Consider the following 12,356-nt stretch of genomic DNA (forward strand, 5'->3'; position numbering starts at 1 on the left):
ATATGCGCTGATTTTTCTTCCAGACCAGGACACGCTAAAAGACTGTGACTATGAAGTGGATGATGTTTATTGTAAAGATGACCATCAAGCAGGTGTGGCCTGTTTTAGTAAGTTTGCTCATTTTGATTATGTAACAGGCTGTTACACGGTTGCTACTTGCCGGGTGCCCAGTTGTTAATTTGTGTGTCGTAGCAGTTGATAATAAAAACCGTATATTTCTGGTATTGCCGCATTTCACCCAACTCTACCTTATCATTGTTCCAAAAATGAAAGCAAGTATTCCAGTGTATTCTTGAACTTTATCATTCGTTTTGAAAACTGCGTTATTAGATGTGAAGAAATATAAGTTTTAAAGCTTTGTGAGAAAACGTGGTAGAAAAGCATTATGAAAATGTTGAAATTAGGCCTAATTGGTGAACTTTGTTGGCAAGAAAGTTTTCCAATTATGCCTACTTTCAACATTTTTATAGTACTTTTAAATTCTTGCTTATATATCACTCCAAATTATTGCATTTCTGGTATAACAATTATTTTGGTTTTCAAAAGTTTCGAATGTGCGAGAAGTGGAAGATTATTTGGGCATATCAAAAATTGAAAAAGAACAAATATTTAATTATAATATACATACCAATGGCGTATGGATCGAGGCAAGGATCAGGCCAAGGTTTCCCCTAGCTCAAAATAAGTAATGGCAACGTTTGTGCTTCTTCTATTTTGGCCTGTTTAAGGCCTAAATATGACATTTTGACCTAATTAATTGATTAATTAATTAATTAATTTATTTCGTTGCTTATTTATTATTTATGGTATAACTTTTTTGTTATATAAATCAGACGTTGATGACATATATCTCGAGAGATATGGAGATGAACCAATATGGAAAGGTCGTGTAGAGTTGTTTGCATATAATAATTGGAGATCGGTATGTCACAATGTGGTAGATGGCAATGATGACACAGAATGGAACCATCAAGCAGCATGGGTAACATGTAGACAACTAGGCTACCAAGGAGGAAGAGCAACGCACTACGAAGGATTATCTGTTCAGAGTAATCTGAGAGTCTACGATGTACAATGTGGAGACGGTATGTTATTGTTTCTAAAATAACATTATGTTATTGTTTCTAAAATAACATAAAAAGCGTAATGATTCATAGTGCGCTACGCAAAGGCACAACGCCTAGACGTTGATCTACAAGCCTCGGCACACTTTACAGGTTGTCGCTGACCACTTCGGCCCAATATCATTCCATAAACCATTAAACAACAACACAAGATTGCATTTAAGAAGCGCCAACCCCAGATCAGCTCCCAAGTGTCAACGTGACAATTATTGGCAGTAAGTCTCTTGTCATGGGGAATTTCAAGCTAACTCAATTTTTACCACCGCCCGGGTTCGAACCCGCAATCTCGCAGCAAAGTCGAACGTTTTATCGATTGAGCGAAATTGACTGTTTATACGTTTTATGCTTTCCCAAGATCGAATCCGTTTGTAGGATAGGGTCCCAGATTGTATAAAGGGAAGTGGATAAAATTCCGAAGACTTGGGTAATGATTCTGAATAGTCAAATATTTTTGTAACATTATTTACAAACAAGCACGAAAACAATATATTTGCCTGCACATAGACTCGATATCCTCGGACGATCGAAATTCGAGTGCGTATTCATTTGATGTAGTTGATGTCATCCACTTGGTTTAGATGGTCAGTGATTAAGTAGATACCAAATTACCCGTTGCAGCTCCAAAACGTTATCTAACATCAGTCGCCGGATACTTGTGTTTCACTTTGCTGATACTTCCTTCGTCGGTTCGGACAAAATTAATGAAAAGCTAACTCCTCATACGCTTTTGTAGCACCAAACACGTTGTTTAGCCGCTTCTAGAACAGTCATACTGATTGAAATAAGTCTTGTTTTCGGATTTTTTTAAAACTCTCAGTTAGAAGATTTCATAAAGTGCGCTCTGAGTTGTACCGATTTTGATTCTTACAGGCTTTTAATCTGGAAACAATGAATTAGTCGGTGCATGCTTTCATCGGAGACCCAGTATAACATGCAAACTAGTCCTTTAGGAAACACCATATTCTGTGGTCATTTAAATTACAATCAGTTAAGATAATAACCCACTTTGTGACGGAATTTGTTTCTAGGTCTATACGACGACTTGAAAGACTGTGAGTCCATCAAACTGGAGAATGTTGACTGCGACGATAACCTCCAGGCCGGCGTGTCTTGCTTTGGTAAGAAATTCTAGTTCTGAATCAGGATTTTTTCTTGACTTTAACATTTATTTATTTATTTATTTATTTATTTATTTATTTATTTATTTATTTATTTATTTATTTATTTATTTATTTATTTATTTATTTATTTATTTATTTATTTATTTATTTATTTATTTATTTATTTATTTATTTATTTATTTATTTATTTATTTATTTATTTATTTATTTATTTATTTATTTATTTATTACAATTCGGACAAGAGGCCAGTCGAAACCCCACTAGTACGTGAGTACTAAATTAAAGGATTGGCCAAATATGCACCAAACAAGAATATTAAACAGAAGACATAATACGGAGAGTCTACTACATTGTCGGGAAGGCAAATCCAGATTGTAGGGGCATATGGACAGAGAGATTTCTAAGTACCGATTCTAATTTATTGTTTTTATTCATAAAGTAACATGCGCCCGTCATGCCGGGCCGTCATGCTAATTGCAAAATCGACATTGTTTATATTAAAGGAAAATTCATATTTGATAAATCATATTTATTTCATCCAATTCCTTGAAAAAAGATGACATAGATATTCGGTTCATCAACGACAGAACAAATGAGGGCAAAGTGGAAATCAAGGTACATGACGAGTGGCATGCAGTGTGTTATCATACAGGATATATCAGTGACTTCGTATGGAATGAGCAAGCTGCTATAGTTGCTTGTCGACAACTTGGGTTTGTTAGTGGAATACCATTAGCTTTAGAAGGTCTGTCAACATCAGGATACCTTGTCAATGATGTCAGATGTCCATACGGTACGTATAAGACCCCTGGTTTCTTAGTGGTACACCATTAGGTTTAGATGGCTTGTAAACATCAGGATACCTTATTAAATATGTCAGATGCCCCATACGGTACGTATAAGACCCATGTGTTTAGTGGTAAACCAGTAGGTTTAGATGGCCTGTAAACATCAGGATACCTTGGTGATGATGTCCGATGCCCATACGGTACGTATATGACCCCTGGTTTCTTAGTTGTACAGCTTTAGATGGCTTGTCAACATTGGGATACCTTATTAATGGTGTCAGATGATACGGTACGTATCAGACCACTAGTCTGAGTGGTACACCAGTAGCTTTATATTACTTATCAACATCAAAATAGCTTATTAATGATGTTAGATGCCCGTACGGTGCGTATTATAGACCCCTGGTTTTCTTAGTGGTACACAGTTAGATAGCTTATCAACATCAGGATACTTTGTTATTGTTAATGATGTCAGATACCCGAATGGTACGTATATCATCCCTGGTTAATGGCGCACTATTAGCTTTAGATGTTTTGTCAACAGCAGGATACCTTGTTGACGATGTCAGATACGATACGTACACAATGACGTATGACTCCTGGTTTCTTTAAAAAAAGGAAGAAAACGCAGCGCACAGGCACAACGCCTTGACGTTGAACCACAATCTGAAACTGAAACTGAAACTGAATCCTCAGTAAAATTATGTCGCCGACCACTTGCAGCTAAGACGCGCACACCCAAGACATTCCACAATTGACCTTTGCAGCCAGGATCAGCTCCCTGAGTTATGGGTCATAACGAGACAATTAGCAGGCAGTACGTTCGTTGTCCAGTGGTATTTCAACCTAACCCAATTTTTAACACGAGAGCGTACTAACCACTGCCAGGGTTTGAACCCGCAATCTCTCGCACCATTGTCGAACGTCTGATCGATTGAGCGAACTTGATTGCTCAAGTTGTACTGCTCTTAGTGGTACACCATTAGCTTTAGATGTCTTGTCAGCATCAACATATTGTCCATATGATATGGGAACATCACGACTTTGAGTTGAAATGACTTACATTATTCCACAATCTTGACTGAAATGCTTGCCTATTTATTTAAAAAGACACTCGGGGATTATCTATACAAAATGTTTTATTTTTATTTTTTTTACTCCGTTCGTCTACTTGTTGGAAATTTCGCTTGTTTAACACATTAATCACATCTCAATATACAGACTGGATTACTTACTGATTTTCAACAGGAGGGCTGCGCTTATACCAATAAGCGTAAAAAGCCCTAATCTGATATATTCCTTTCATACCTGTGCTTATCTTTGATTTGCCAATAAATATTTATTTAAAACATACGAGAATATACTAGTAATCATGGTAATGCGCTCGCGAGCTCGCTCGTGAATGATGTTATAAAAGCCTAAGGTGTTTATTTGTCTTCATTTCATTGTGGGTTTTTTTCAGGGTTATTCGATCATCTTCAAAACTGCTCGTTTGAATTTCAGGACACAACATGTAAAGGCAACATGCAAGCGGCTGTTAAATGTTACAGTAAGATACCTTAAAACACAACTCATTCATCAGGCAAAAAAAAAAATATTGTTGTGTTGCCCTCAAGTGGGAAAATGGGAAAGTTGGGCAGGACGGTCGGATTTAGTTTTTTTTTTTTTTTTTTAAACCTTCAGTTTTTAAAAATCCCCTCAAATATCAAATAATACTTCTTCAATTAGGAGACATTTGTCAATTTTGACTTCTGCATACCTGTTAGACATCAATTAAAGACTAGTCTCTCAATAAAATATTAATTAAAAGTGAAAAACTTTGATTTTTTGAACAAATCTGTAAAAACCATCATTCAAAAAAAAAAAAAAAAAAAATTGCTCCCCTGATTTTCCAGGATTTAGGGTCGGGCGGTTGAGGGCAACACAACAATTTTTTTTTTTGCCTCATGATCATATTTTTTCTAGTTTAAATAAGATATACGATTCGTATTGGTTTTTCTCAGTTGAAACACTTATACCAATAAGCGTAAAAAGCCCTAATCTGAAAAACTCCTTTCCTTTCATACATGTGTTCATCTTTGTTAATTATTTCCAGTAACATTGGCAACTGGAATAAGTCGTTTTTAGAAAGCAAATTTGGAAATGTAGACATTTTCTTTATTGAAAGGTATACTCCTCTATAGGGGGTGTGAACTTAGTTTCTGGAATAGTCCATTGCCCGATATAGGAAACAAAATTGATGTAATCATTATCAATCTCTTCATAACTATACAAGAGATCAACTACAAAGCTGACCTCCTAGCTTAACGAGACGTTCAGATAGGACAAAGAACATTTTTCAGACCATTTTGAGAATTCCCCACCAAGAGGGTGGGGGGTACACATAATTATTGCAGAGCCCTTTATGGATACTACATTAGCCAAGCTGCCACCTCATGACATATTCCATTTACTTATAGTGGAAGTTTATGGATACCAATACGATGGAACAAATAAATGTAAACATATCTTTGTCAAATGTAAAGTTTGTGCACCACCTCTTAATGTACATTGTGCAATTGGAATCGCTTTATATGATTTCAGCTGGTGACGAATGTCCCAATGGTTATTTACCTTTCAAACGTTCATGCTACAAAGTAAATAATACAGAATTACCCAGAGCAGATGCTGCAACAGCTTGTGAAGGCAGTGGCGGACATCTGGCAGAGATAACATCATTGCAAGAACAAGAGTTTATTGTCAGCATACTTAAGGCATCTGGTGGTGGAAGTGCTTGGTTTGGATTGCTTAAAGACCAAAACAGTGAAGGAGAATTTATATGGTCAGATGGATCACCTTTAATACACGAGACATGGCATGATATAGACACTTACACCATGTATTACGATGATAATTGCATGCAATTAAGAGAAGACTCTGATTATGGTTGGCGTGATGTATCGTGCAATTATAAATATAAGTTTGTATGCGAAAGTGAAGGTAAATATACAATAATTTAGTAGCATTAGATTTCACACCACCAAATAGAATTATATCGTTGTGCGCCCTTAATTTCACTTCATAGAAAAACCCATGTATTCTCAATTTAAGCATTAAAATGAGCAGAAATTTGCATAATTTTTAGCCAAATTTGGATTGGTCATGATTAGTAATATTATTTCCTGCAAGTGTACCACAGATGGGCGAGATCAAATAACTTTTAATGATTTTAAGCAGCCTTTTCTTTACAGAAACACTGGCATGGTTTTGCCTGTAAAATAGGCAATTCCCAGACATCGTAGACTTCGAGGGCCAGTCGTAAAAAATAATGACGGTCAACCTATATTTTTCCCAGCCAGAGGGATCAGGCAAGGGCTGATTTCAACCATCATAGCTGTCGCTTAAAACTGAGTCGCTCCTGTGAAGAAAAAATGACGTTTTCTTAAGGCAAATTTAGCACATATCTCTATGGGACTCTGATTTGGTGGTGTGAGATCATTACATTCCTTCAATCGTTTTCATATTACCAGATACTACAGAAAACAATGGAAACTATGATACAAAATTAATTATTATACATTCCAAATGATCTTAGAGTTCTCGGAAATGTTTAATGGGACTGGACAATTGTCCAAAAAAGGATCCAATTCTAACTGCACAATAGAACTACTGCATAGTGTGGAGTTCATGAACTCATGAATTGATAATACATACACCTGCAGAACCGGTAAGGTTTTCGAATCTTTGGCGTTACCAGCATGGTTTTTGTTTGTCACGTCATAATTGTGTAAACGGACATGACGGATGTGAAATTTGGGACACGTGTTTTCAATATATTCACATTTTTGACATCGTTTCTCCAATTTGGAATAAAGTATAATACATGTATTTCGAAGTCATTTCAAGCTAATCAGAGGTCATTTCAAGGTCACGGCTGGACTTCGTGGTCTTAAAAGAACACAGAATATCTAATTAATCTTCGTTATCCGGCTTATTTTGTTGCATGGTTACAAGTATTAGCGAACATGTCGAACTATGCATTATTTTTAATATGACTTGTCATTTTTCCTCGGGAACAGATGATATCATTACCACATCTTCGGCTACAGTTACTGTATTCCAGATTCACAGAATTAATTGCTTGTCATGCATTTTCATGTTTTGGAAGATTTTGCGCCTTATATGAACCATTCATTATTATTATTATTATTATTAACATTATTATTATTATTATTATTATTATTATTATTATTATTATTATTATTATTATTATTATTATTATTATTATTATTATTATTATTATTATTATTATTATTATTATTATTATTATTATTATTATTATTATTATTATTATTATTATTAGTGTTATTATTATTATTATCATCATCAACTGTTTGTGAACATGTTTGTTGAAATGGCTACATATTTTTAATGTCACCCACTTCAGTACACAGAGTTATATTGGAGCTTTAACAAAATGAAAACCGAAAACCCGAGAATTCACAATCTAGACTCGTACCTTGACATTCTTATTAAAGATTAAACTCTTTCTTTGTAGTTACTAATAATTGCCATCGTAGATTACGTTTGTAAATATTACTATATCATTTTTATTAGAGAAACCAACCAATTCAACCACCGGTGGAGATGGTGGTAATGGAGAACAGCTTCAGAGTGATAATACAGGTATTTGTGAAGTGAAGAATTTTAATACATGATAATAGCAAATACCATGGAGTGCGTTATTGTGAAACATTTTTAATGGAATATCAAATTTTGACAATCGTATGATGATACAATAAGTTAAATAACGCACACCTCAACAATACCCAAAAGATATGATGATGATCAATTGATATCAGGTTATGATTGTTTAAAGCAGTATCAATTTACACGTAGATTTTATTTTTCATTTTGTGAAGAATTGAGAAAATATTGGTGGTATGCAAAATGAAGGGGCAAATCGTTCTATTGGTGGCATCGGCATCAATGTAGCTTACATGCGTAGAAGCCCCCCCCCAAAAAGCAAAAAAAATTGCAAAAATGCAATGGGTGCTGTACCCCCTTAATACCATTAAAGCAATATTGTAAAATATTGGTTTGTATTTACTCCCACCCTTCTTTGTACTTGTATCATATAGTTGCCATTGTAGGAAGTGTTGTTGGCGTTTTACTGTTGGTCATCTTGACATTGGGTTTTACTTTATTTCTGTACAAGTAAGTTACAAGAAGTTTTTACTTTATTTCTGTACAAGTAAGTTACAAGAAGTTATTGAAAACATTTGTCTCCTGTAATCAGACCATGAAGAAGTTTCTGAATTTCGCACTTAAGTGACACCGTGAAACTGCGTGGAATTCCACAAACTATCCACTAGTGTCCATTTCTAATATATATTTGAATTGTGCAACCATTGGAACGACCTTCTTCTCACGTATCAACTGTCGGTGAATGGGACAAGCAATTTTATTTTAACAGCCGATAGAGATGACAAGTGAGGTCTGAAATGGAGGTGGGAAAGCGTTTTGGTACGAAATTTAGAAATTGATCCATCATCATCGGTGTAGAATATTACACGATGTAAACCATGACAATGGATGGCAATTACAAATTTCACATGGGAAAGGCGTAAGCAGAGACTTTGGCAAGTCAAAGGGGAAAGGATATGGGGAAAGTCTTGGTTAGTGTTTTCGGCATACCCTTTTACCCCTGGAGTACCTGCCTATAGGTCCACGGCCCGATTGATTCTTAACTAATCCAAATATAATAGGCTATCATTGCCATTCTGTTTTTTGTATTACCTCTTGCCATCTCTTGTCCACCTAGGCGCAGTAGAAAGGAAGTCACCAATACACCAGAGCCTCAAGTACAATCATATAACACCAATTTAACATTCGAACCAGATTCCACAATTGAAAATGGTAATGATGCCCAACCTCCTTACAACGCTAACGAATACATCTATGTAGCTGTTGCCCGACCTGGCAACGAATACAACTACGTAGCTGAAGCGCAACCCGACAATGACTATAACTATGTTGATGCTAACTATCTGCGTTCTACGGGGAATCCTGTGTCGGATGGTAATAATGATGACAATACCTATTCTTATGCTGAGACACCTGTTGGGGTTGGCCTACGTCCATCAGCACCAGAAGAGCAACCAAAGGAAGAAGGCTGGATGGAAAACACAATTTATTCCGCTTCAGATGATGTTGGTGATCCAAATGCCCAAGATGAAGGATGGGCTGATAACACTATTTATGGGGATTAATATATTGAATTATGTGTTGTAGTGTATCGGAAATGAACATGTATACCCGGGACAAACGGCAATATTATGTGATTCGATCAAGCAATATCTGTCTAAAGAGTAGGCCCAGGTCAATTTTGGGATCCTATCGTTTTCATTTGCAGCATATTAAAAGCTTCACATGAGTGAATGTCAATACGACCTTTGGTTACAAAACTATATAACAATTTCAACACCGGTAAATTAAAAGAAAGAAACGGAGCAAATCAAGTTTAAAATTAGAGTATTTTAACTGAGTTATTTTAGCGCACCTAAAATACATATAAATACATAGTCAACTCAGCAACGATACATTTGGTTTAAGATATGGCTACGAAATTTGGCATAACATGGACGGGCTATGAAACACGAACGCGAGTGGCGGCTTTGAGAATAACAATTTGTTAGCCTTACAACCAAATTAGTAGTATTTTGTACAAATGTTTGAGCGCTGCGCGCATTTGTGTCAGCAATTGGGAAGGGGGAAAATTCATTACCCCCCGGAAGCCACAACCCCTAGCTTCGCCACTGGTATCTTCCTCTGATAACATCCGCTAAGGATTATAAACTAGAGGTCAACGAAGGACGCTACCGGAAATTTATCCTTTACAAGGAATTTTACGTACACTTTTACACAATCTTTATCCTATCAATCCAATAAAAACATCTGTAAAATTTAAGAGACTCGCTTATTCTGAGATGCATTAAGGTTTGAAGGTCATACTCCCTTCCGACTCACCTTAAGGATAAAATTTGTTTGCTGTACTAGGACGTTACAAAAAGCAAGGTGTGAAGGGAGATTTGCGTGTTTTTTTTTATAATGCAGGGGTGTCGGGCGAGTATAATACGGGGTGTGGATGTGCTTTGATTTGTATGTTGGGTTGTGTTTTCAATTTCAAGTACATGTTTTCAATCTAACGTAGGAATTCCGTAACAGACAAGTTCTGGCTGAGGGAAGTGAACCATGGAGTTATAATATGCATTACGGTTGTCGCGAATCTGAACTTTATGAGGAAGTTCGTTCATAAATACAAAATAACAAAACAGCTAATAATTTATTTGGTTTTGAATTCATATTGTACTGTTGTTATAAACTAGTGTTGTTGTAACTGAGTACAAAATCTGATCGGTATAAAAGACATGAAAGAGAAGTCCTTTCTCGGTATACAAACAATCTACAACCAGAAGAGGAAACAACAATGTTGCCGGTAATTGCCTTGCTAACATTTGGTTATATCATGAACGTGAAAATTGTTGTATGTCAGGATCAATACGGTAAGTAGACCTCTATTGTAAGGATTTTAATCTCCGAAAGAGTTAGTACAGGGCCTTACGTCACAAAAACGCTTCCCACATGTTCATTTAGGGTTAAAAGCCAATCTACACCGACCAGGGATATGAGAGTAGACTTCTCTCACACCCCTGCACAGACCAATGAATCACATGAACCAGGGATGAACCATGCTACCATTTTTTCCGATGGGGTTGATGGCGGCCTAATAATTTAAGGTCAAGCTTGACACGAATCAATGGACTTTTTTGCCTTATTACATAGGTAAAGAAACACTGAGATGAGGCAAAATATTATTCGGTTAATTTTTCCAATCGGAATAATTTGAGACCACTTTGATCAAAATCGAAGCATTTTAACTTTTTTCACCCCTATGGACAATGGTGGGGACCAAACTTTTACAATTGACCTTTATGCCTAAAACGCCAGAACTGTACATCGGAGATAGGTAAGACCAACAGTTTTCTGAATCTTAAAAATGAGAGGAATACAATTAGATCGGTTTTATTTATATTCATCAAATTTTGAAATTAGAGCCCTGCATTTTATGTAAATTAGCATTGTATTGTGCTAAAACCGATCAAAAATAATGTCGCCATTTATCAGAACCAAATGCAGTACCGATCAGTTTGGAGAATCTTGCATAATAAAAACACTGTTTTGTTATAATATAATCAATATTTTGATTGTGGAACGGTAATTTAGACATCTAACTACCTACATTATTTCTCAACTTTCTGCCTCTTGGTATTCCATTTCATTTCCACTCTATCTTAAAGCCCTTTTTACCCAAACGCCCACGAGTTAAAACCGACCGTTTTGTTTTCCATGTACTAGTTCACTGATAAGACCTTAGAATAAAAAAAAATGCTTTGAATTATAAAATGTCTGCTTGAAACAACGGTGATTCGCCCTTCACTCACCCTAAATTACACAACGAGGTGTGTGATGTGCATCTATTTATTTGTTTTCAGTTGGTGACGAATGTCCTGATGCCTACTTACCTTTCCAACGTTCATGCTATAAAGTAAATAATACAGAATTATCAAGAAGAGGGGCTGCAGCATCATGTGAGGATAGTGGTGGGCATCTAGCAGATATAACATCATTGGAAGAACAAGAGTTTGTTGTCAGCATCCTTAAGGCATCTGGTGGGGGAGATGCTTGGTTTGGATTGCTTAAAGATCCAGATTTTGCGAAAGGGGTGAACTTTACATGGTCAGATGGGTCACCTTTGATACCCGAGACATGACATGATCTATTCACTAATGAAGATGACGTGTGCATTCGACTGCATCAACAGCTGATAGAAGGATCTGACTACTATAGTTGGGGTGATAGACCTTGCAATACTAGATTTAAATTTGTGTGTGAACTTGAAGGTAATTACACCATAGTTAGTTCACCATCATAACATTCCCTCGATCCATCGAGAGAAAGTTTTGTAATAAATTCCACTATGTCAATTAGTATTTAATGATTCATGGCTATTAAGGAATATGTATTGTTGTGATGTCGAACATGCGATTTCAGGAAATTCTCATTTTGATATAACTTTTCCTATTTGGAATAATCCTAACACTTCATTATAATGATAGGCTAAATGTATCATTGACATTTTAGGTATCCAACATCTGCAATTATCTGTGTTGCTTATATACATACATGTTTTCAAGGTAGAAGGTGACCTGCATTCACCTCATATAATCATGATAATACGATATTGAAGCTTAACTTTATCTTTGATTGCTTTCACACATTC

At 35.9% G+C, this 12,356-nt stretch overlaps 1 protein-coding gene and 1 long non-coding RNA gene across 2 annotated transcripts; both read left to right on the forward strand.

Moving 5' to 3' along the window:
• Nucleotides 1-839: 839 nt before the first annotated feature.
• Nucleotides 840-3,061, forward strand: LOC140166229 (uncharacterized). The gene is made up of 3 exons (XR_011860832.1): nucleotides 840-1,085; nucleotides 2,153-2,242; nucleotides 2,803-3,061. It is a non-coding gene; the product is annotated as an uncharacterized lncRNA (long non-coding RNA).
• Nucleotides 3,062-5,577: 2,516 nt separating this feature from the next.
• On the forward strand, nucleotides 5,578-9,983 carry LOC140159942 (uncharacterized). The gene is made up of 4 exons (XM_072183223.1): nucleotides 5,578-6,013; nucleotides 7,631-7,699; nucleotides 8,155-8,230; nucleotides 8,838-9,983. The coding sequence occupies exons 1-4, from the start codon at nucleotides 5,578-5,580 to the stop codon at nucleotides 9,283-9,285; spliced, it is 1,029 nt and encodes a 342-aa protein (XP_072039324.1). The 3' UTR covers nucleotides 9,286-9,983.
• Nucleotides 9,984-12,356: the final 2,373 nt, after the last annotated feature.

Source organism: Amphiura filiformis, chromosome 1, assembly GCF_039555335.1.
Source record: "Amphiura filiformis chromosome 1, Afil_fr2py, whole genome shotgun sequence".
In the NCBI taxonomy this organism is placed as follows: Eukaryota; Metazoa; Echinodermata; class Ophiuroidea; order Amphilepidida; family Amphiuridae; genus Amphiura; species Amphiura filiformis.